General features: G+C 36.9%; 3 protein-coding genes across 8 annotated transcripts in view; 1 reads left to right on the forward strand and 2 right to left on the reverse strand.

Annotated features, from left to right (window-relative positions):
• The window catches only part of LOC128015462 (cholecystokinin receptor-like), a 47635-nt gene extending 46233 nt beyond the window's left edge, over positions 1-1402 (reverse strand). The window contains exon 1 of the mRNA XM_052599301.1: positions 512-1402. Within this exon, the coding sequence (XP_052455261.1) occupies positions 512-650 (139 nt within the window). The 5' untranslated portion in view covers positions 651-1402. The remainder of the gene's footprint in view (positions 1-511) is intronic.
• A 76-nt stretch (positions 1403-1478) lies between these two features.
• LOC128015464 (T-cell-specific surface glycoprotein CD28 homolog) lies at positions 1479-5479 on the reverse strand. Its single transcript, XM_052599315.1, has 4 exons — positions 5136-5479; positions 2883-3209; positions 2272-2390; positions 1479-1854 (listed from the first exon to the last, which is right to left on the reverse strand). The coding sequence occupies exons 1-4, from the start codon at positions 5218-5220 to the stop codon at positions 1753-1755; spliced, it is 633 nt and encodes a 210-aa protein (XP_052455275.1). The 5' UTR covers positions 5221-5479; the 3' UTR covers positions 1479-1752.
• Positions 5480-7145: 1666 nt separating this feature from the next.
• Positions 7146-26600, forward strand: part of LOC128015489 (ras-associated and pleckstrin homology domains-containing protein 1) — a 54901-nt gene continuing 35446 nt past the window's right edge. For 5 of the 6 annotated variants that reach the window (XM_052599354.1, XM_052599363.1, XM_052599373.1 and 2 more), the window contains exon 1: positions 7146-7401. The gene's annotated coding sequence lies outside the window, so the exon portion shown is untranslated. The remainder of the gene's footprint in view (positions 7402-26600) is intronic. The other variant, XM_052599389.1, reaches the window with a different exon arrangement.

The raw sequence follows: 26600 nt of genomic DNA on the forward strand, positions 1-26600 counted from the left end.
ACGAACACTCTCCCCTGACATGTCAGTCTGATTCACAACCTTGCACAAATGGATAGATTTAAAACAAATTAGTTTATTTATTAATTGTTTTATTTATTTATTTTTGTGCACATAAATCAATCTTGAGGCTGTGGTGTTTTTTTTTTTCTTTTTTTTTTTTCTAATGAAGTAAACACTTAATTTGCATGTTCAGAGAGTATAATGATAATGTTGTGAGCAGAAAAAAAAAATGCAAAGAACATCCTTGGGGTTTAATTACACTAAAAATACCACTGGCATAGTTCTTGAAATACAAAATGAAAATATTAATTTTATCACTGCTATTATTATATAAATTTTTGATAATATGAACTAAAATGGTTTACATTTTAAAAGAAAAATAACCACTCATCTTTAATGGGCATTTTAAACAAACACACAAACACACTGAAAAAAAAAACAAGCTCCTGAAGTTTATATTTAAGGCTATGTAAGGTAGTGGTTGCTGGGGCATGGATTAGTTTGTCCTTACCTTTTGGTCGTGTGGGTTGGAACTTCTGAATTATTGACGCGTTGCTACAGGTCGCGTTAACTTCAAACGCAGAGGTGTTCAAGCTGGAATTGTCTGGGGCTCTTGAACATTCCCAAAACGGGATCTGATTTGCATTCATTTTCTGTAAATCCGCTGACCCTCGAAAACTGCTAGGAGTATAGGTTTCTAAATCAATTTAAAACTACTTATTCACGATATTGCACTAAGAGTATATTTTAAGGTTATGTATTAATACGCGCTAAAATATTCAGCGCACCCATTGCGCGCGCGTCTGTGAGCGAATGACTGTGCGCGTGAAACTGTAGTCACTGGAAAGCGTGCTACAGCTCTGATGAGAGAGAGCAGCGTGGGTTGACAGTTCTTTAAGAGTGTTAGCACAGAGGGTGGGGTGATTATAGAAAGGGAGGGCGAATTACAAGAGTAACTGACTCACTAGGAGTTAACAGCAGTTGGCAGTGCCCTTCAAACTAGCGGCTCTTGGTTAATGGAATCTAAGTCCTGCGTCTCCCTCCAGTGGATGTCCTGTGTTATTGCTTGTTGATCACCAAAAAGAGTGAAGAAGGTACAGGCAAGACAGAAAGAGAAAATAAAAGCTGCTTCAGGCATACCAATAAGAGGTTCAGAACTCTTAACCGCAGATTTTTCCATGAGATTACCTTTTCTTACTCACACTGTCATTTTCCTGTGTGTGTGTGTGTGTGTGTGTGAGAGAGAGAGAGAGAGAGAGAGAGAGAGAGAGAGACCGAAATCTTGGGGGGAAAAATAGCTGAAAACAGCAAATTATCCTTTTGGGGATGTTCTTAAAAAAGAAATGTGGTTCAGAACCTGAGAATGTTGAAGTGGATCTAGTAAATTATTGTGCAGGCTTGGGTTAACATATAATTTGATTTATAAAAAAAAAAAAAAAAAAGTCTACCATAGGCCTCCTTTCTGACATGCAAATGTACATACAGTATCAAAAAAAGGAAAAGGTTGTTGTTTTATTTATTTTCCAAATTTAGCAAAACAAAAATACTTTACAAAAATAGCTAATTACATTTAGGCTACATATAATAGTGGGTTAAATGAAAATATAAAATGTAAAACTGTGAAAAAAATAAAACGTAGTTGGATTGTTCTCCGAATGCAGTGTGCCCTTTTTAAAACATGGCTGATGTGATGCTTTAGTGGTTGTTCTTGTTCTTGGCAGGGTTCGTTAAAGGTCGTCAGACAGTCTCATACTACTCTATGTAAAAGCCCTGCCAGGTTGGATGTTGAACCCCCTGCCATTTCCGTCTGCATTCTCTGTCCTTGAAAGGAATATCCATTCGCCTCAGCTTGATCTGATGTGCAAACACGAGAAAGACGTCAAAAATACAATTATCAGCCAAGATCAACATATCATTTAGTCCACATTCAAAGACCTGAAGCCAAAGTAAGTCAATCCATAAGTAACTAAATATTTATTGGCAAATGATACTGTCAAAAAATGTAATCACTATAATCACTGAATGTTACTTTTTTAAATAATATAATATAAAATATAATGACACAGCTTTGCCAACCAATATTATAATGAGAGGCCATGGATACTAAATGGCATTTTAAAAAAATGATATTAGCCACAGTCTGCATGATTTTTTTAATGAGACATCAATTAAATGGTTAACTTTTCTAATATTGTGTAATACATTCTATTGAATTATAGAAATATACTACGTTGAATGACCCATTTTCTAAATGTAAATATATTTATTTACCTGCAAAAAGAAAACGATGCACGTCATTACCAGCCCATATATGACCATGGCTCCAAGCAACACCCAATAAAACTGGTAGCTGACATTTTGACAGACGGCTTGCTGTTTAACTGGTCTCTCTGTTGAAACACACGTTTTAGGGGGGCATCCATAGATGTAATGCTTATTATATAGTACAAAATGTAATTTCTCTCCCCTTAACATAATCTAAAAATCATAAACCTACCGCTCACATAAAACTTTCTACATATTTAGATTAAAATATGTATATATATATATATATATATATATATATATATATATATATATATATATATATATATATAATTATTATTATTATTTTTATTTTATTTTTTCTGAGATAGTGAATTTGGGATTTTCCTTAGTTGTCAGTTATAATCATCAAAATGAAAAGAAATAAACATTTGAATTATATCAGTATGTGTGTAATGAATGAATATAATATACAAGGTTCACTTTTTGAATGGAATTAGTAAAAAATAAATCAACTTTTTGATGATATTCTAATCATATTGACCATTGCTTTAATTCTCTGCATGCTGTTGACAGTGACAATGTCTGTTTTTCCGTAACAACCATAGTGAACATACCTTCAACAAACACAATAGTTTGTGGTTTGTTCTCCACCTCCTGAAATGGTGGAGGAAAGATTCTCTGGGCCTTGCAGGTGTACAGGGCTGTAGTATTTTTTGTTACAGCTTCCAGGATAAAACTGGTACTGTTATCCGCAACATTAACTGTGAAATCCATCCTTGGCATGTTGTTATTTTTGCTGATGGATGTATTATTAACACTGACAGAAAAAATGTCGTCTGAGCCTTTAAATAATCTGTAGACCATTTCTGGTGCACTGAGTACGGGGCAGGGTACAGTAACACTGCTGTTCAATGCCACATGTTGAAATGATGGTAGATTACCTGCGGTGAGGAGACAACACATCAATAACATCAAAGAACTGCTTCATAGACAGTTTTTAAACTTTTTAAAGCTTTTAAATCTAAAATCTTTGATTGGTACAATATACACTTTTATTATTAATTATTATTATATTATTTTTTTTACTTTGTCTGTAGTTTTTGCAGAAGTGGTTATTCAACCCAAAAATCACCACCACGTTATTAACAAAAGATGGTTCCTGTTCTCAAGTTCACTCACACTGCCAGAGTATATAGACTTTTTTTTTTTTCTGGATTAGGAAAGAAAATATGTTTTTTGTCTTTTTAATTCCCAGAGGTCTGAGTATTTTTATGTAAAATTAATGTGCATAGGCACTTTCCTATATATCAAACACATGAACAAAAAAGCTGAAAAAGCTGAAAAATTAAATGTTAAATGTCAGAATAACAAAACTGAAGAACAGTTTTGACTGGTTTCTTAATTGCACAGACATGAACCTTTCCATGTAAGAATGGAGAAATATTGTCATAGAGACAACGTTTCTTTGAACAAATTGCTTTGAACATCACTTTGTAGAAAAAAAAGGAAAGAATGAATCATCTTTTTGCAGAATGATTAATGATGTCGGTGCCAAACATGCAAAATGCCACTATTCATGTACTTTATTGTAATTTGCAGCCTTGCAAATTAGAAGTTTGTGGTAAAGTTGGTTTCAACCCCTTAACTGTCACTCACGTTTTTGAAGATAGACTAGAATGTGCATGATACAAACCTAAATATTTATAATTCATGACTGAAAACATTTTGTAACATGATATTGATGTACCATTTACATGGTAATGCAATGTTTGATTATAAAATGGGTTTTAAAGGATGAATTTTAAGATTTTAAGTTTTCAGTCGATATGTAATTTCTGATAAATTCTAAAATGTGATAGAGAAAAAGGCAACGAGGAAGTCTTTTTTTTAAACAAAGGTCAAAATGCCTGTTATAATGTAGATTTTTGAGGGTGCACTCTTTTAATAAATTAATCTATTACTTTTACTACATAATTTTTAACAAAAAACATTGGTAAAATATATATATTTGGGAGTCTTCGACCTTTCCAACAATATATAGTTTGTCAAGATTAGATTAGATTTGATTGTAATATAGTGAAGTACACCTAGGCGTCCTGTATTCGGGACGGGGTGACAGTTTAAATGTGTCTGACTGCACAATATTTTAGTTAACAAATCTCATTCAGTCAGTTAGACTGTATATGGATTTGATTTATACACTGGCAACAAGATGTAACATTTCTTGAATCCTATTGCCACTTGTATGCTTTATAAATATTTTGAGTTTTTCTTATTTATACATTTGACTACTATAAGTGCATTTCCCACATCCCTTTCATCCCACACAATTTTTGCTGGATGTAAACAAATAAAAGGTCCTATGGTATCTTGCAATCTTTACTATATTTCATAATTTTCATGTAATACATATTTTGACTTTATTTATCCAAATTGAAATTTCATATCAGAATTAAGAATTACTCGTTTACATTGTTGTAATTCCAACCTCATAAAATGTGGTTTCCCAAATGGCTGATAAAACTGAAGGTAAATTGATTTTCATGCAGATATATGCAATGTATTTCACTTAAATATTTGTAGTGCCTTGTTTTGCGCTGTCAGGTCACTGTAGGCCTCTCGACTCGAAGCCCCTGCATATAAAAAAAATTTGTCCCACAGCTCAAGGCCTTATTCTGTCCCATCCTAAATATGTCAAATAAGCAAAGACATGCTTCATGAGCTATAAGTTAAAATGATTTAATGTGACAGAATCACCTGTAACACATGTAGGTTACACAAACAAAAGTAATAACCCACTGTAAAAAAAAAAAAAAAAAAAAAGTTCAAATTTAAGTAAGTAAGTAAATCTCAAAAAAAGATCTTACCTTTACACATGCTCTCTGTTTCAGATTGGCAACTATGGAAGAGACAAAGACTTAAGAGGGCCACAGATGCCCTGAAAATCTCCATCTGTTGTAGTCGACGTCTTCACACAATAGAAATGGTGTTGAAAACGACAGCGCTGCTACCTTTCGTTTTGAGACTGTTTTGCAAGTATGTCGTTTTGTATGGTAAATTCAACCTTTGGCGTAACAGAAGATCTCATCACGAGCCAAACAGGAAGTTTCCGTTTTCTTCTTGCACCCTTTGTGGTTGATGTTATTTGCATGTTTCATATAGTGTGATAGTTACAGATTCTCAGGGCATCATACAGTAGCTGGTGTTTCCTCAATGAGGGGAGGTAGTAAAGGAGACCCCTGTAGGGGTTTTCTAGTAAATGGTCTGTTTGAAGAGTTGACAGGGTTATGTAGGGTTAAAGTGGGTTTGTACTTGAGAGTAACAGATGCAGAAAAATGAAAGCGAACTCTTCAAAGTTAAAATGACAGAAACCCTTGATCGGAAAAGACCTGCGTGCATTTGTTTAATCAAGTGAATTAAAGGCATTTTCTGGCAGTCGCGGGCTGCCTCATGTGGCGGACAGGAAAATGCCTTTAAGATGATTTATTGTAAGTCTTCATGTTTCCTGTTTTTTTTTTTTTTTTTTTCTAAATCTGGGTGCACGTCAGAGCCAGTGCACTTTGTGATCTCTATGGAAACCAATTCACAGAACACTGAAACCATCCCCAACCCACGATGCTGATGCTGCTGTTCTCTGCATGTTCCTTGATGGAAAAAACAAAAGATTCTGATTAATCAAGTTTCTTATATTATGAATGAGATACATAATGAGGTTTTGCTTTTGTGGTTTTATTTATATTTAGACCTAAACTGGTTTCAGACCCCTGCATTCTTAGCAACCCCTTAAACTTCCTGCATGAACCACAAAACATGATAACAAGTTTACAGAGCCTACCATTCATAAAGGTGTGTGTGTGTGTGTGTGTGTGTGTGTGTGTGTGTGTGTGTGTGTGTGTGTGTGTGTCTGCACGCGTGCATATATACATACATATATATTACTTAATTTATATATTTAATCAGGAAAAATATTCAATGACAATTCTTTTCAATAATTGTTATTATTGCTTTTGTTTATTTTACATTTTTACTTTTTATTATATTATCATTTTATTTTTATTAATTTATTATTAACTTGTTAAAGACTTAGTGGTTGTTTTAACCCCATTAAGCCATTTATTTCTAAATGAACAACATGATTCAAAACTTTGCTGAAAATCCTTTGGCACACAGTCTACTACAGGCCTTCTGTCATCTGACTTATAGTTTATATTTTCTTAGCAAGTAAAAGCCTTTTATTATAACTGTAAAACTAAATATATTGAACATGATCATCAGGTTTGGAGAAATGTTTATTCGTTCATCTTTCAATCATCACTGTATAGTATTTTAAAACGAGAGAGCTTAACTAAGCTTTTAAATGTCATCTTGCTAAGTCTGTTATAGCCTTTTAGAAACATTGTATATTAAAAATTTTGCCAAAAAATTCAGTAAAAAAAACAAAAACTATTTTCCACCGGCTTTTAGCAAAAGAATACACCTTTTATAATAAACAAAGCACGACTGTTGCATTTATGGTTTTGTCCGCTGGGGGGAGAACGACGTTACTACACTTTCCCAAAAATGTGTTGAATTCGTTCTCGAAAACAAACTGCTACGTTTCACTTTGCAGATCTTTACCACACTGATGTGACTAAGAAAAAAAAATTGAAATACCCACATTAACACTTCACAACATAGCAAATCATCCAAACCTGGTGTTAAAACATATAGGGTTTTTATTATTCTAACTGCCTATATTTCAGTGTTTTAATACAAGATGCACATGTGCTGCCTGTTGTCGTTTCGCACCAGTAGCGTTCTGCTGCTGTTGTTCTTGTGTGGAGAAAGTGGGGATCCACGCACCTCCTGATTGGTCGAGCGCTGAATCTGGGCAGGACAGGAAACGGGACGCGAGGAACGCCTGGGAAACTGGGAACGCGCAGCAGTCTCCGTTCTCCGGGAGAGAGAGAGAGAGAATGGGAGAGGAAACTCAAATGTGTCTGAGGATTGAATCGGGCAAATGAACTATTTGCCTTTTTAGTTTATATACCGCACTGTTCAGCAGCAGGGACGTGGGAAATACACCTTTAACATTCTTTTAGAATTATCGGCTGTTTTATTACATAAAAGAACTGCAGAGCTCTTCGCCGCTGGGTGAGTGGCTACTATTATCTCATCTTTCTTATGTCTGATACTTAAGCATAGGCTTTTTAACTTAAGCGGCGGTTTTGTTGTAAAAGTGGGTTTACACTAGGCAAGGGCTGGGAGAGCCCATTCTAAACAAACTGACTTAGATATACTGTGTGCTGTTATTGTTTGTTCCTATGAGAAAATTGCCTGGACAAAACGACGAGAAGAGCGTGTTAAATAAAAGGGAGCGAATTCATCTTAGTCATTTGACAATGGGACAGTTCCCACGTGCACAAAAGCTCTCCATCATCAGTCAGAATTTTGCTGACTGTGGGGGTTAGTTTGTAGAACTGTAACTCTTATAATTCCACATTTGGCTTCATCTCCAGTTGAGCCAAAGAAAGCCTCTGGTTGTTCTGGGAGTGTGGCCGGGCTATGTATTGTGGCTAAAGTATGGTCCAGTGATCAATGTGACATTTTGAGCGTTTGATCATTTCAGCATGTTACACTTATTCACCTACAACACTTTACAAGAGAATAAAAAGTCCGTCAAGTGTTTTCATTCAACGCTGCATGTGTTCATAACGCCCATACATTTCACCCCATGTTGGTGTAGCTGTTTATTTCCACGCATTGTTATTATGCTTCCATCTCTGCGCTTTAAAATGAATATTAATTGAGACATGTTGTCATCTTGCTTAGGGTAGCATGTAGTTCTGGACTTTAAACCATACATCTCCATTTGATAATCCTATAGGGTAAAAAAAAAATGAATGAATTGGAAATGCAGGCTATGTAAATTTTTTCTGCATGTTTAACCGTTTTTTTATTTGCATGTCGCGTGCGCTCCAGTCCATGTGTCCAGAATGTTCACTGTCCTTACAGTCACTGAAGTCATAAATGTTTTTGTCACGTATTTTTTTTTTTTCAATATTCAATATTTTTTCAATATTGTTTTTTTTATTATTATTGTTTTTTTTTTTTATTCTTCATCCATATCCATGACTATTCCGCCATTGCCCCTGTTAAAGTGGGACTACATATAATTGGTGTTTAGAAGAATAATCTAGTTAGGTGGTACTGTCCTGACACACAGGGTATCAGGGATTGTCCCTTACAAAGCCTGGTTCATAAGAACAGGGAAATGACATCAAGCCCTGTAGTTTATTGGGAGATACAAGAGCTACTCTTAACGTGTTTAATGTTCATGGTCACACCTCAGTTTTATAGTTTGAAATTGTTTATGAGATTTTAACCTCATTACAGAACATGTCTAAGCAGGATGTAAAACTGTAGTGTCCATCATTTCTGCACAAATATGTAACAGATCATCTGAACCAGACTTATTGTACATAACTGTGTCAATAAAAAAAAAGTGTAGGCTGTAACTGCGTTGGTAAGTAAAGAAAATCTAATTTGATATTTTCCTTGTAGGACTATGACTGACTGCAGTTTAAATAAATTTGACAAGATCCACTGAGGGGTGTCCATGCTTTTCAAGTGCTTTGCAAGCCTTCTGCCAAATAAAAGGCGAGATTGAATCGTAGGAAGTTTCTATTTCTTGGGTCACTTTTTCCTCTTTCTAAGTCTATTTCAGTCTGCACTTGTTATTCACTGTCAGAGTGTGTTGTCTGCATCCTTGATAGCTAATGGGTGGAATTGTGGGATGCAGTCTGTAAATTGCTGACCTTAAGAAAATAAGTACTTGGCAAGTTTTCCCTCTTTTCTCAGTTACTTGTACACTGCCACGCAGAGAAGGGAATGCACAGTCCTCTAGGCATGAGTGTGGATAAAGCAGTTTAGATGAGAAAAACAGCTGTCGCTAATGCATCTCAGCGAGACGAATATCGAAGTCGTCTGTGTGGTGATCTGTTTAACTAAACATTGATTTTACAGTCAATGCCAAAATTGCTGTAAATAATCCAGCTTTACATGGATAAATTTCTTAAAATAATGTTTGGTTATTTTATAGGTTTTATTTGACTGAATGTCTTTATTAAAAAATGTAGACTTTGAGTTGGATTTTTTTTTTTTTTGGTCTAGAGCTGGGGACACACAAAAGACTCAGATGTTAGTTGGTGTAATTTTACCAAAGCTCCCCCTCAGAAAAGGAGGCAGACCTTCAAAGAGAACTGTAACCCTCCGTGAAACAGTCACCAGGGAAAGTGAAACCAGATAGGTCTTCAGCAGCTACAAGAACCCGCAATGGAGCACCTGGAGGCCAGCGAATGACCTGCTTGTATAAATGCTTGGCACAAATCAGCAGGTGTGCTTGGTTCTTTGCTTTCAGGCCTTCCAGAGCAAACTCTTCACACTCAACTATCTCTGATTTCCCTGAGCTAATTTATCCAGTGTTACCTCCCAAACACAACTGATTAAGAAACTTCTGAGACTGATTTAGCCAGGAGTGCACAGATTTTAATAAATAAAAGCATTTTATTTTCTTTAGCAGATTTTAGAATCCTGTGGCTTTGGACATTGGGGAGACTGTGAGTTGTGTGCGTCTGTTATTTAAATACTAAATTACCATGCTTAAACTGCATTTACTATCCACTTATAAAATAAATTGCTTCAGGAGAACAGTAGGCTTAACTGTGTAACTGTGAAGAAACTGGTGTACAGAGCAGATCACACGTTAGATTCATTCATAGTCTTTGCAATGATTCAGACATTAATGTGGTGTAGCCACACACCGACTGTCATTCTGGACCAAAGTGACAAAGGTTCTGACGCCACATTAAAAAAAGCTTTTAGGGATGGCTTTGTCTTGTTTCAGCTTATTCACTGCTGATTCACTTTCAACTTGGATTTCATTGTGACTTTGCGGAAGCTTATATTTAGTATTTTGTTCCATAAAATAATAAAGCTACTCAATACTCTTTACTAAACTTGCCAGCGTTGAAAGAACAAATGAAGTGGCTCGTTGCCCAGATTCTGAACTTTGTTCTTCCGTTTCATTTCTCTCCCATTGATGTTTGACCTCTTGTGACATTAGTGATCTCACATGACGTCAGCTCTACTTCATCCAGCTGGAAAAGATATCACTGAGTGTTCTTCCCTTCCCTCAGAACAGGGGTTTCCCATTCAGTCAATTTACAATATTGAAAGAGAGGAAAGACCAGAACAAATACACTAAATTAAAACAAGTTAATTTAATGAATTAAACAATTAAATACATTAATAGAGCATAAGAAAGGTGAAAGAAGAATGCAGCAAATACAGCATGGGGATGATCTAGTTCATTAAAAAGGATTAAACTGACCTGAAATCAGCTGTAAGGTCATGACTCTGCTCTGAGAGTGAATGAATGAGAGGATTGAATTATATCGGGTCACCACTTTGTGAAATGTCTCATGAAATAACTCCCTCATGGAGTTATTTATTTGTTGCTTCATTGTTTATGTTTGCGATATTGTTGCTTATTCTTCCGCTGCAAATTCCAGTATGTTTGCATCATATCCTTTTGGAAATACAGTTGCATCTGAAAGCAGTGAATTTGTGTTGGAAAATTTAGATTAAAAGAAACTAAATGTTTAGAATGAAGATATGCAGTTATTGTAGCAGTGTCTGGTTGTACAGGAGGATGATTTACTGGTGCTGTCTTATGTTTGCAAATGAGACATTTTGCACTGTTTTTAGTGCCCTGGCACAGATGACGTATGGCTTGATATGATTTAGAAGAAGTTATTTTATACAGTTGAAGCACTCTCTTCCCATTGCTATCAGTTGTCTACCAGTAACTTTAACAGTCTTTAACAATTTTTTTTTTTTTAGCTATAAAAGCATGTTTTTGCAAATGTTGATTTCAGCAAAATAAGAACATGCAGTTTTTATATCTTCAATATTAAAACCTTTACACACCTTCAGATGGAGGTTTCTGGGACAGTCTATTTTTTCCTTAGTCTTAGTGATACTGTGGGACTGACTGTAAGAAACCTGAGCGTGTAACTGGATGAATTAAATTTTTTTACCCATTTTTCAAACTTCCTTCTAAAAATGCGGTAGGCCTATTTATTTTATTCATTACATTTATACATCACGGTGGGTATGTATAGTGAAGCATGAGAAGGGGATGAAGCGTGGTCTTGCAGCCATGTGCATAAACACTCCAGGGTCATTCAGAATGTTTGAGCTCACAGAACATGTGTGCGCTGATAGTTGAAGGTCCTTCTATTGTTTGCTGACTTTTCTGGCTAGGCTTGCGTGTCCCTGTAATGGAGGTAGAAGTGTCGCCAGTCCTCTAATCTCGTTTGTTTCTTGGTTTTCCTCAGATAAAATTGTTTTCCCAGATAAAAACTAGATCTAGGCTAGACTTAAGTTAATTACACCTATAGTCCAAACCTAAGTATATATTGCCATTTGATGTTTCCATTGATTGGCTATTGATGGTCGATTGATTGGGGTATGACTAGACATAGCATGTGTTAAGAAAACCGGCTCTATCTGGAGGTTCAGATTTGAGTATGGATGACAGAGTGTAAATTTTTGGGAGGGTCTGACCTTGTTATAAAGACTTTAACTCCCCAAAACAAATGGATAGTGAGAGCCTAACAAAGTACATTCAACAGGTTTTTTTATTTTTTTACAAATAATAAAGGCATACATATTTAAAAAGGAATGTTCATGATTGGGAGAATTCATAATGTTCAATAGCTGTTGACCCAGAAATCCTGCTTAACTGTTAAAAGAGTCTGTGATTTTTAGTTCACCCAAAAATCTTTTGTACACAAGGTTCAACCAATGAGCTCTGTTCTTTTGATCATATAAAGTAATCATCTCTTCAGATGGCTTTGATTAAACTGCTGCTTCATGTACGTCTTTAACAGTGTATTTTTGTACTTTTGAAGCATGAAAATAGTGGTTGCATGGAATTTAATGAATGGCCAAACATTATGAGAAAATATTATACATTTAATAATTGTACTAATAATGATAAATATAATATCTTAATTAGTTTGCTGAAGGTGAATGACAGTGGATGGGATTTAAAATGACATGATTGTGAGTAACATAATATTAGTTTTTGGGTTACTTATACCTAATGTACAATTACGATACTATGTTGTAAGATTTTATCCCTCAGTTAAAAAGTGTAATAAAACAGTTTGGATATCAATATTTTCCTTTACATTGGGAATCATTGCAATTGCTCAGCAGGATCAGCACTGGCAAGCTAGTCAAGTTCACAACGACTCACACAGGTTATGAGTCAAAGTTTGGGATTGTCATAGGCTTTGTACACAAACAGGTTTATGTCCATTATATGGGTTCAGTTGAAGGTACGTGTGCAGTGCAGTCTCTCACACACATACACACATCCTTGGGAGATTCCAAACCCCTAGTCACCCTCCGGTTAATCTCATGGCCACTATGGCCGTTTTATTATGCGGCTGCTCCAAATTGCACTCTCATGTGCCAGACAGGAAACTTTCAGCCTGTTTTCAGGTCAGCCTCATTGTTTGGCTCTCAGTGGCTCTTTGTGGCCATTGTGGCCCACACAGATTCCGGGTCAACAAACTTCGACAGGTGCCAGTTTCAGCAGACGGCTTACAATTGGAGAACATGTTCTTATTGCAATGTGCAGAAATTGTTTAGTGTTTACACTAGGTAAGCACTAAATAGTCTAGTTGTGAGTTGCGCTGATTAAAACTACTAAACCGTTTTAAAGGAATAGTTCTCCCTTAAAAACGTTATACATCGTTAAATCCCAGAACAATAAACAGAACATATCCGCTTATTAACTACCTAATCATGTGCCTAAAAGAAGCACAAATAAAGATATAGGTGCAAACAGAATACAGTGACGTCAACCTTGGTTTGATAAGCAATTATTATATGACACAGAACGCATTGGTGAAACTCATGCATCTAGCAGGAACTTAATACACAAAATAATCATAATGATTCAAGCATTTACCATTTATTAATTAATTAAATGTCAGTAATGAACAAGACTGCACAAATTATAGCGATCACGAGGAAGGTCCGCGTACAGTAAAGTGGATAGACAACACCCCATCAGTTATATTCAGGTCTATAGTTTTGTAACTTCTTAGAGAAAATGAAGTCGTTATAATGAGAAAACACCTTCGTTATGACGAGAAAATTGTCGTTATAACGAGGAAACAAGAAGAAAAAAAATTATAATGCATGGCCGCTTAGAACTACTTCCGTAGTTTAATGAAACAGAATTCATGTTTTTTTTTTTCCAACTTTCCAACAGCTAAAATAACTCCACAAATTGTTGTTACATAATAAAATAATTATTTTATCCCCAATAATCTACATAAAATCATCATCTTCACTTATAAGCTAGTTGGTTGTTGGATGTGGCCTATCCCTAGTTTACACTCAGTCTACACTCTTAAGTTTATCTTTTGCTCAAACAATTTTCCAGCTTGTTTTCCTCAAAGTTGTGCACATATCAGTCCAAAGAGTGTTAGGGGACTGGCAGCAGCCAGAATCAAAATCTGGAAATACTTCAGAGGAATTATAGCGAGCAGTTTTTTCTGACAGGATCATAAAGCTGTATGGTGAGTGGTCATCGAATGGAAGATTTCAGAACTGTAGCTGGAATGGAGCCCATCAAACCGCTTCACTGTGGGAATATTACATCTGATGAAATTCCCACAACATGTACTTTGTAGAGCATAGAGGATCTATTTGTGGCTATAGAGTTTATCTATATGTCTTAATGACAATATATTGAGAATTTATAGAGAACTGATTAAATCCTAATCGCTGTGGAAACCTCGAGGCCATATATATAAAATCCATTAGAAAAAGTGACCTGCACCACAGTTTTCAAAGATACTCATCCTTTGGTCTCCACAGTCATATAATAAATTTCACTGCGATGTATATCAGTGGTGTCCCATTTAAGGATGGTAGAAAGATTATTTGGATCCACTCTTAACTATTGCTGAGAGATTTCTGTCAGCATAAGTGCCATCCAGTCAATGCTAATATATTTTGCTGTTTCATGTTGACTTTGATCATTTGTATTGATTTGTTCCCTTTAAACCAGATGTTTAACATAACTATTTGAGATCTTCTACTGTTAAATATTGAAAGTATTGTTTATATTTTTGTGCACTAATGCTCTCTAAGAGTGCTCTCACTTTATACTCATGCTCATCTGTATCTTGCTTTCTCCATTTCAGGCATTTCTGCTGATTCATGTCATTTATTCTGCTGTGTGTGTGTGTGTGTGTGTGTGTGTGTGTGTGTTTGTGATTAAGTTGAAGGTTGTTAATCAATAGCATTAGGACATCCCGAGAGAACATATGAATTAGAAAAATGTTCATTCTTTTACTCTTAGCTTTCAAAAATCCATTATGTAGTATTGGTGCCAGCTTCTTCCCGTTTTCTCCCTTTCTTTTGAGGTCTGCTAATGGGACCTGGCAAACTGTCAGCATTCGAGTCAGTTTCTTGCATTATTATACCAGTTAAAAGGATTCTGATATGTTTTGGGAGTCTCGTACAATAGGTTTACATGCATGCAAGGTCAAAAAACTTTTTCTCAAAATATGCATTTATAATCTCACTTCATTTTCCAATGATTCTCAAACGATTCAATAGAAGCAGCTCTAAGATTCAGCCTCTCTAAACCCCTCCTTTCTGTGAGCCTACTCTGCTGTGATTGGTCAGATGGCCCAGTCTGTTGTGATTGGTCTACTGTGTATGGCGCTTATCGGAAGCAATACGTTTATTGCCATAGTTCCGTATTTTGAATGCTACATAGAAAATATAAACATCTATTATTTATCATACTTACAGGTTGTGATTCAGTAGAGCCAACTGGTTTAAATAAACAGGGTACAGAGCCATCTTTTAAAAGCAAGCATTTTGTTGAACTTCCTGTTATTAAAGCTGTTGTCAGTAAAATGATTGGAACATACAAAAAGGCTGGCGTTGTACTGCTGTGGTACAGGAAAAAAAAAAAAAAAAATTAACCAGTGATTCTTTGTAGCCTCATTCATTCGGAGGTGAAAATAAAACAAATTTACTTTGACATGGTCTTCTCGACATGATGTTTACCTTGCGAACAAGCTAAAGTGCTTAAGGGGCAGGTCAAATTGTTTGCAGCCAGCCAACTTAAAGCATAGGCAGTTATTATGCAAATACGTTAACCAGTGACAGCTGCACAAATTATAGACGACTTGTTTCAGCTGTTCAGAGTCGATTCTTTCTTTTGGGAGACAAACACTTTATTAACTTAAAAAGCAGATGGTTTATAATCATACAGCTACAATACACACTGTATGAAAGGCAATATCCAAAATGGCATAATAAGGGCACTTTAAATTTAAATAAGTTTTACACTATTATTGTATATTATCATTTACTTTAATTGCTATTACAATGTAAAAGTGATTTTTCAAAGTTGCAAACAAAACTAAATTATTGGAGCTTTATTGGAGAAAATTATATTTACGTCTTTCTATTTCCAAATTGTATGTTTTATTCAATGTGTTACTTGCAATTTCTTTGTATTTATTTGTGACATTTGCTTGCAATTTCTGATTGAATATGTTTCAAAGTAAGTACTTGTAATGGGAGATCAGAATCTCACTCAGCAAAATGAACAAATCTTTATTAAATTTATAGTTATTCAAGTAACTTTGTTCATTTGACCAGAATAGAGTTTAAATGTTAAGTTTTTAATAGACAAATGTGCCCAAAACATATTTTTACATTGATCATATTCTAAATTAGAAGATCATTATAAAATCAGCTAAAGACAAATTAGGAGAAACCAATGATGAATAATTCACCAATCAACTTTTAAGTTTTTCATCCTTTTGTCAGCTAGGCTGTTAACAGAAAATCAAATTTGATGAACGAAGGGTGTGCGCATGTGTTGCACAAAAACAATGAATGATTCACTTGAGGCAACTGGTTACTCCCAAATCATGTAAAAGACAAGAGTTGTTTAAAATGAGTCTTTAAAATGTTTAAAAAGTCTTTCACAAGGATGCTTAACTAATTAATACAAATGTTAGAGAACACTGAATGAGAGCAGCAACAGAGTAGCATATGTAAGAAAAAGTCTGTTAGGCGTGGGGGAGTTGTTATATAATCAAATTATTGCAGTTTTAATTCTGTTTGTGCTCCCCATATGCTTTGATGCATGATCAAATAATCTAGTGAGAAGTATGGACAGAAGAACATAGCTGTGTTAATGCATTAACTTTGAATAACATACTCTTTTCATCTTTAATTGAGGACTTGTGCATCTGCGTCTGTTTGGAGAGGGAAGAAAGAAATGCAATTTTGTGTTAGTTCAAGCTTGTCATTTGAATGTGCCAGTCAGCGTGGAACACAGTATTTGTTTCAAGCTTCAACTTGATGCTGTGCAGTTCACTATCGGTCCCCATGAATGGAGACTGTTTGGTCTGTCTGTTCAGTAACAATTGACAGTTCATGGTTTCACTATTAGGGTTTTCCTCTGACATCACCTCCACTGTTTTGGGTTCTGTTCTGTGCCCCCATACTCCCCATTTCCTGTTCAAACAGGAAGTCTCTGCATAGTCTTCCGCTAGGTTGTGCCCATGGCAGGAAATGCTGATGGGCACCCCTGGTCCGAATCCCTGTCCCTTTCTGTTGCGACTTGTTATGACATTATGAAGTATGACTAAACTCATTAAACAAGTTAAGTCACCTTTATTTCTATAGCAATTTACAATACAGATTGTGTCAAAGGATCTTTACAAAGATAAACAGGAGAACATCAAATTCAGTATTGCACACTCAAAGAGTCAATAGTGACATTATTTATGACTCAAGTCAGTTCAGTGTTGGTTTAGATCAATAACAATGTGAAGTATATCATTTTGAAATGAGGCCAATTGAGCTATACCGGTAAGCAGTTCTACAAAAGGAAGAAATACCGATGAACATTTGTACTTTACATGTATCTTGATCTTCCGTAAGAACGTACTGTAGATAATATACTGTACATGTTGAATTAGCCAAAATATACTTTAAAAACCTGATACATGATGTTTCAGCCTTTTATAACAGCCAAGTCATTTTCTTATCAAGCAGGAATCTAGTTCATCTGATACCCGGGTGGTGATTTCATAGCTTTGTGCCACTTAGTTGTGTTAATTATTTTGGCCCAATCCTAAACTAGCAAACACTGTCTCACAAACTCACAACAACACACTCTGCAACAGTGTGTCACAGCTACATTTGTAAAACACCAAGTAATACAAATGTATATGGCTTTCAGGTAGTGATGCACCAAAACTTTGGCAACTGAAAGTATTTGGTTGAATCCCTCAAAATAGTTTTGGAAGGACCAAAATGGTGAGGTTTGCTAACCTTTATTTGAATGAAAAAGTGAAAGTCGTGACTTTTGCCAAGTATAGTAACCCATCCTCGAAATTGGTGCTCTGCATTTAACCCATCTTCAGCCATGGGTATCGAGGGAGGAAGAGAGCGCTGTTCATTCACAGCCCCCACCTACAACTCCTGCCGGGACTGAGACTCAAACCTGCGACCTTCAGGTGACAAGTTTGAGGTGTTGTGTCTGTTTCATGCATATAACTGGGATAAACTACAACAGGTTAAAATGTCAGTAGTGTGGATAGACTTCAATGAGACCCAAATGATGAACTAGCAATAAGTCAAATTTGTTCAACTCAAATCGCAGTTGGTTGCCGAAGAAGTTTACTACTAAGTTTAATTTATCTAATTTATCATCTGAGAGCGCGAAACCCTGGATGGCAGTAAGAGTTCAGTTAGCCATATGTATTCTCTAAATATGATTTTTGCATCACTGCTTTCTTGGTTTTTACATTTTGGGACGTGTGAGCATTCACATCACTATGAGTAAGTTGCTTTTGTTTTATTAAACAGTTAAAACTGTTTGCTTCTCATGTGTTTGATACTAAGGCTGCTTACTGATTTTGTTACCATGGTGTCTGAAGTCACATGATCAGGGGGGTTTATACTGACTCACTGTCCCCTCACTCTCCCACACCTTCCTTAATTTTTAACAACTTTCTAAAGACAATATTTAATCAGAGAGCTGTTTTTCAGCACCTTTGGTGGAATGTGTTGTTCAGGATATCTAACACACATGAGTCACACCCCCAGTGTCTAAAAAAAGATCTAATAAGGGAATCTTTTGCAAGAACACCACATGGTCTGCAAGTCGGTGAGCCAGGGCTTTGTCATGCGGCGCACACAGAGTCTCGCTGCCATGTGGACAGACGGTCAGCACAGTTGTGCCTCAGTGTGCAGCTGTGACCTGCTTTGCTCAATGGGACACACACCCGTTTTCATATTCTTTACTTTTGTCTCTCATCAGTTTAGGCGTGTGTGTGCACGGCAAGGTTTTGAGGCCGAGTAACAGATTGTGTGTTACAACTTTCTTGATTAAGAGGAAAGAGCACAATTGAGTCCCCACACTTTTTGTTATTCGCTTTGAAAGGGTTTATAAGGGTTATGAGTCATTGTTGTCTGGGAAAATATTTGTTTGTTCAAAATGCCTGTTTGGTTTTAATTAATGTAACCCTCTTTCTCTTTATCCCTTTTGTGGAATAAGTGGCATGTGGTGGACTTGAAATGAGTCAAATCCCCCACTCTGGGTTTGAGGTTTTTCATTTCAACTTAAATTCTGGTTCCAGTTCCTTTTGATGTATGTACACGTTATCAGAGTTAGTCTTTTAAAAAATAGTTTTCCTTTCAAATGGGACTATCAACCAGTGCTTTAATATTTATAATATAATGTGAATTAACATTTATTAAAACCAAGTCATCTCAAATTCCCAGTTTATATATTTTGTGTAGCTTTTATAGTATAATATGCATAGACCGGTGGTTTGATGGCTGTATACTATAGGGCCTTTAGAAAACGCCCTCACCTGCCATGATTTATAACGCTGTGTAAACACACCGTAAACATTGTGTCAACTTATTTTGCAAATATGATGAACAGCAATAGATGGACGTACGCTGAAGTGCAGGCACTTGTAGCAAATGTAGCACTGCCAGTTGTCGTTGGAGATTCTTAGTCCTCCTTTTCGTTCTTTCAACCGCTACATGCATAAATCGACGTTCAATGTCCATTATTGTGCAACCCACGAGAAACAACAAGAACACATCTCCGATCACAGCATCCTCCATCCTCCTGTTGTTAACGTTGTTCTTCTTTGTTAACGTTGTTGAACGTCAGGCACAAATTACATCAATGTTGACTGGCTTACGTCACTTCCTAGTATACACAGTTGGTGTGAATGCAACCCTTTAAATGGTACTGGGAAATAGTTCACGCAAAATTGTCCCAGTACTTTAGTACTATACATTTAGTTCTGGAACTAAAGTGGTACGAAAGGCTCTATTGTTCGGTTTTATGTATTTGTTTATTTTGATTTCTGTCCTTTCCAATTTTTTGGTAGAGGTAATAAAGCAGTATACCTAAACTTTGTGTATAGTACACTAGTCTCACTTAGGGCTGGGAGATATATCTAACGATATGATCATACGCATCTGGTCAGTAAATCTGGTTCCGTGATTACCTCTAAATTGCCATCACCTGCTTTCAAATGGAGTGGCATTTAATAGATAAAGCTGTAGATCACTGACAAGCTACGCAATATCGCGTTCATTATCGAAGGCGTTTCATCTGCAATAATGAAAGCGGAATTGTGCAGCTTGTCAGTGATCTACGGCTCTGTCTATTAAATGCCACTCCATTTGAAAGCAGGTGATGGCAATTTAGAGGTAATCACTGAACCAGATTTACTGACCAGATGCGTATGATCATATCGTTAGATATATCGCCCAGCCCTAGTCTCAAGAGAAATAATGTAAAATACTGAAATATTGCGTAATACTGAGCTTGACCAAAAGAAAAAAAGCTCTGAGGCGACTGAAATGTGTCATTTAAACATTTACATAACAGATAATGTCTGGAGGAATCTAGGTGACTGTTTTTTTATTTCTGCCAACTTTTATCCCCACGCTAACAGGAAAAAATGTCTCGACAAAGATGTCCATTGTGTACATTACATGTGCTTTCATAGAAACTGTTGGAAGTGCAGAAATGTCTGAGAAGAAGAAAGGAAGTGAGGGTGGAAAGAATGATGGAAGATTGGGAGACACGGTGGGTGAAGGTTTAGCATTCTGACACCACAGCTGGATTTTTGAGAATAATGCCAGGAATGAGTGCAGCCATTAAAGCCCTGGAGGATCTGGACAGCTCAGTGTTTAAACTGGAATTTCTCTGGAATTAGTTTGGAGTGTTTGTGTGTATGTGTGCTTTTACTGTAATGATTATTTTTCTGAAGACTGAACTCCAGTCTCTTGACCCACTTAGAAATGATAGAGAGTGGATCCAAATAGGAAGAACACTTTTACGCTTGCATTAGACTTACACCTGTACTTACAAGATGATTTAAAGTAAAGTGTCCTTTTCAAATGCACAATTTGTATTTTGTCAACAATTTATAAAAATATTCAGGGGCATGACGCCGTTCCTTTTTTCTCTTTGAATGTTTTTTTATTAAAAATCGCAAAAATCCAATTCGCAGCAACTTGTATTTATCTCTTTTAAAATGAACATAATTTTTATTTCTGTTGTTGCAATTTGTATATATTTTTTGCCTTATTTATTTTAAAATATCAATAAAATCAAGTAATTTAGTGCGACCAGTAAGCCTAAAATATCAGAGAATTTTAACATTTCTTTTTATGACAATTTTTATGACAACTAAACAAAGCTTTTTGTTGTTGTTGTTGTCTTTTTTAACCTTTATTTATATAGCACTTTATTCAATACTGATTGTCAAAGCAGCTTATTTTTCAGCTAAAGTCAGTTAATTTATGATTGAGTGATGTCATCATCCAGTTCAGCTCTTTTCCAATAGTGTCTGTGCAATCGGTCAAGCGTCAACTAAGCAAGCCAGAGGCGACAGTGGCAAGGAACCAAAACTCCATCGATGACAGTAATGGAGAAAAAACCTTCTGAGAAACCAGGCTCAGTTGGGGGGTCAGTTCTCCTCTGGCCAGACGAAACCAGCATAGTGTGGTTTAATTCCAGGCTGCAACACAGGTGCAGAGGTCTTGTCTGGTTCCCGTGGTCTTGTGCCGATTGTCATCCAGGTGATGAAGTTTTCGCAGGGGATCTGTGTCTGGGGTCATCTAGTTGACATGGTCTCTGCTGACATCCAGGGCTTTAGAGGTTGTCTCTAAGTGCTGATCCACCATCTGATCTGGATACAGACTGAATCTGTATGGCTATAGTGGCCTCAGAATAAGAGAGAAACAGACTAATATTAATATAGATGCCATTCTTCTCATGATGTATCCAGTATAGCGGGTGTTATGGGAAGTGTTCCTGGTTCCGGTTGACCTAATTAATGCAGCCTAAAATTCCTTTAATGGATTTGAATTTTAAAAATGCAAGTTTTGAGATTGCAGCGGACGTATAGGACTAAAATGCGATATGAGCTCACTCAAGTATTGAGGGGGCTAAACTGTACAGGCATAAGTAATTATCAAGATGTCAAAATGTATTTGATGTTCAATAGGGAGCCAGTGCAAAGTTGACAGAACCGGGCTAATATGGTCGTACTTCCTGGTTATGTATTGCCCATCCATAGCCTGCAGTTTAAAAGGCTTTTGTAGAGTTCAGACTAAAAATTGTTGTAAAAAAGAACCTAAAGTATGTCCACTCATACTCTGATGTGAAGACTCAGTGACACAAGGCTCTCAAGTGACTTTGCTGTGTCAATTCCAGATTAATTCACTCGCTGTCTCACCTTTGGCATCTAGATAAACTGGGTTGATGTGTTTTTTTTAGATTACTCTTGGTCACTAACAACCTTTCCTTATTCCCTTATTGCAACAGTGTGTCGCCCAGGCCACAGCAACGTTTGTTTTTTGGGGGGATGGACATGCCATTCCCAGCTGTTGGAGACAAGAAGAGTTTGAGACTCGTGTCATGTCTGTGTGTCCAGCCTGACACGCAACATGCCCTCACAAAGTTAGCAGTTGGCCAGTGTCACACATTCCAACTGTACATGAAGTGTAAAAGAGGAACGATATGTAAAATAGTCAAATGCTTACTATTGTCTGTGGAAGCACTATGGGAGAAGGTTGCATGCAAGAAACAGGAAATGGATATCTGGAGTGCCACAGACTAATCAAATTCACTTGCTTATCATTCTTCCTTAACATGCAGAAACAGAATAAATAATACAGAAATATGCACAGTATGCACATAAAACATATGCTTAATATAGAAAGTATAACAGAACACAACAGTTGTAATTGGAATATAAGTAAAGGTAAATGTATAGGTCACAATAGAGAAGAATCATTGGTCACAACTTTTGGTTCATGCAAACTTTAAACAGTTCTGCTTATCTAAATGAAACCGCTTGTCAAACCGCTCGTGCATTTGTTCACTCAGTCCGTAGAGGTTAGACACAAGTGAAATCCTGAATTCAGTGGAATGCTGAATTACAGAGTTGGTGCAAACATTTCCATATGCCTATGATCAGATGCTTTCTTAACTTCTCTTTTTTATTGCTGTTTTATGTTGTTGTGTAACTAAGAAGATTTACTTATTTACATACTCAACTCAGCTAAACACAGTCCCTAGCAGCATGGGTGGTGTCAGAATGTTCAAAAAGTGTGCTTTTGAGCAACTGTTTCAAAATTGTTTTCACCCCTAAGCTAAGAACACAGAACAAAGAACTTTGTGATGAGTATAACATTGCCTTAAGTGTTGGAACACTTAGTGTAAAGTATAATTTTTTAAAGGAATTTTCCTGAACCTAAAACTGTCTCATTAAATGTCATCTTCAAACTTCAGAAAAAAAACATTGTCCCTTCACGCTTTTCTGTAGTCTAGTAACTTCATTGTATGAAAGTGACAAATCAAGCATAGTGTTAGTTCTGGCAGGTCACATGAGTCAAGCTTGCATCAGATGACTCTCAGCTGATCCACATCTACAGTACATATAGGAATATTATGCCTATCACAACATTCCTGTATAAAATTTATTCAGTATTATTCAGCAGCCTTATCGCTTGCTCAGGAGCAAATTTCCCTCCACCTTCCCCAGCTGCTCCTTTTGTCACAGCTAGGGGTGCTCCAATTGTTTGGCTACCAATCAGTATCGGCCGATAATCGTTTTGGCACGACATGCAGCGGCACCATTTCAGTCTCTGTCCAGAGCAGGTAAAATAATAATAATACTGAAGGTGAGGTACAGTTTATATTTCTTCAATAATTAACTTATAAAGTAGCTAATTTGAAAACTTTTTGTGAAACAATTTCACAACCAGCGTGAGTGAATCACTGTGTGCTCTCTATTTCTCTCAAAATGCATAAATGGCTTCAAATCATGTCTGCATGCTGCATGCTGCACAGTTACCACCGTAATTGTCACTTGCACAATAGAGAGTGTCAAGTCATCACTAATGTTTATAAAATGCATTTCTTTTTTATTATTGCCAGTATTTAAACCATTCTGCGCTCACATGCTCTCCTGGAGAATGAGTGCTCATGCACACTCGCAGAACACATAATACCAGGTTCACAGTACTCCGTTTGCAGAGCGTATGCGGTGCATATTTTTCCCACACTCATGTTAACGGATTATTAAAGCGTTCACTCTGCACATGGTTGCATCCGGCAGTGTGTTCCAGGAGCAGTGCAGAGATCGTTTTCCGTTGCAAGCCCTAAATTAAAGTGACAGCAGATTGTTTGTGGTAAATATCTGAACATGGATTGACACAAAACTGTAGTAATTACACCATAAATTCATATAATTAAAGTCTACTGTGTTTCACTATCAACACATAGGCTATGGCTTTTTGGCTAGGTTTAAAGGAAAATAGCACTTTTATATAAACAAGGCAATAATAGATGGCACTCGTGAAGTTAGGAAAACAAGGTTCTTTAAGAACTGCAGTACTGATGATTTTAATAAAGATTTGAATGCAAAAGAAAAGGCACTAGAGCAGACTTTCTGTCAGTGGTAAGTTTTAACTAAGAATGTTTGTGATAATGTAAGAAAAGTAGTTTAAATGTTTTGCCACGAGCTTGAGAAACTTAATATATAAATCTAGAAGTAAATACAAAGCAGAAAGCATTGAATAATGTGTTTCTGATATTTATTGCATTTAAACATCTATGAAAGATTGTATTAGCTACTGCACTGTGTAAAAAAATAATTGGAATTTTATGTAACAATGTTTGAATTTACAAATCAAAATAATGAATAAATGTTGTGTACTGTATGTAGTAAACAGCCACGGATCAGTTGCAGCACCTGCTGTTTCTGCACCGCTTGTGTACCACACATGGACTGCATGCGCACTGCAAACAGAGTATGTGTGAACCTCACATACAGCTCACAAAATCATGCTTGTGCTGTGTGTAAACTGTTGTGCAACAATTGCACAATTGTAAAAACCAAAAATGTAGTGCTTTATGAAACATTTAGGTGAAATAAATATATATACGTATATTTTTCAAATGTCTAAAAATTACCCCCTCCAACCTTCAAACTGAAGAGGGGAATAAAAAAAAAAAATTCAGGTCCATAATAAATGTCTAAAATTCCTTTTTGGAGTCTTACAAAGCCCATCTGGCTTTCCTCTGTTGGAATCATCACTCCTTTTCTCATTAAAGAGGATATTTCTTCCTCTAAAACCTGAGCTTCTTCCCCTTGGGCCACTGAAATTACCACTCCATTGAACACAGGAGGTTTTACAGCGAACATCTTCCTCTCCCGCTAACGGATCTTCAAACAGCGGGGGAAGGACAGGTGACACCTTCTCCATCATCTCACCCCAGGAGCTGGAGGCCTGTGGACAATCCATTGGTTCCTCTCTGGGTTGAGCAGAGAGGCATGGGTCTGACTTCAGAGCTATTGCAGCGCGAATCCTTCGCTCGCAGTGGGGATGCCCTCAGGGGTTGTTAAAATATCAATAAATGCCGCCTGAGCGTGTTTAGCACCCAAGCAGGAGATGCAGAGACCATGTGACTCTTTTGCAGAAATCCACATTCGGCACGCACATGGATGAGGAGGACAGCCCTTTCATCCGGGGCTCTCCAGCTCTTTTGCAGTGGCCATGAAGCCTGTACTTACGGTAAGCCCACCACAACATGACAACTAGTACAGAGCTATGCTGCGACAGAGAGTTTTTTCCTACTTTTTGGTGCGTGCTGAGCACCAAAAGAAAAATAAATAGAAAAACTGCATTTGGGACGTTACCTTGCAGCTCCGTCTATAAACAGTTTAGCAATAAGTCCCAAAGTCCCAAAGAGGACAGCTTCCGAAATCTTTACGGGGAAGAGTACGAGAATGACGAAATGGCAGTTAGCTGTGGTTTATATGCCTCTCTGATCGCTGCAGTGATTGGTATGCCATGGTTGGCAGACGTGGTGTTATAGGTGCTTCCTGAGGCTGTCCCATAGTGAGATACTGAGCGAATGTTAGAAGGAGAACATTAATTACATCTGCTACATTTGGTTCTCTTCTGTTTACCCTGCTGCTCCTCCTGCTCGTTCCTGACAAGCTGAATGGATGTGCAGGAGGTTTTTGTCGAAAGTTGTTCTTTATTGCAGATGAAAGCCCCAAAAGCCCACCCTTGTGCTGCTCATGAGTAAAAGTAGGCACATACCAGAGGTGTGGACTCGAGTCATGTGACTTGGACTCAAGTCAGACTCGAGTCATGAATTTGATGACTTCAGACTCGACTCAACAAAATGTACAAAGACTTGCAACTCGACTTGGACTTTAACATCAATGACTCGTGACTTCACTTGGACTTTCGCCTTTTGACTCGAGAAGACTTGCTACTTCCCATGAAAACCTGGGGGGAAAAAAGTTCACACGGCCGCGCCACTCTCTGTATTACAGAGCCCCGCACGTCACCTGTAGAAAAAAAAAAGCCATCTGTGGCTACGGTTTTGCAATCCGTCCCTTCAGTTTATAAACCGTACTCACAAATTCATAAACTGTTCCCTCAGTTTAACAAATCGTACCCACGGATTAACAAACCGTGCCCACGAATTCCCAATCTGTGCACTCAGATTTTGTAAACCGTACCCTCGGTTTTTGCATCCGTACCGAGCAGCAACCTCACGCTCTCTCTCGTGAAGCCAATAAGGAAGTGACAAAAACTGCAATTCATCGACTGGCCGCTTGAAGCTGGCTGCAAAAGGGAGTCAGTCCCATAGACTCCACATG

Source organism: Carassius gibelio, chromosome A1 (assembly GCF_023724105.1).
Source record: "Carassius gibelio isolate Cgi1373 ecotype wild population from Czech Republic chromosome A1, carGib1.2-hapl.c, whole genome shotgun sequence".
NCBI classification, from domain to species: domain Eukaryota; kingdom Metazoa; phylum Chordata; class Actinopteri; order Cypriniformes; family Cyprinidae; genus Carassius; species Carassius gibelio.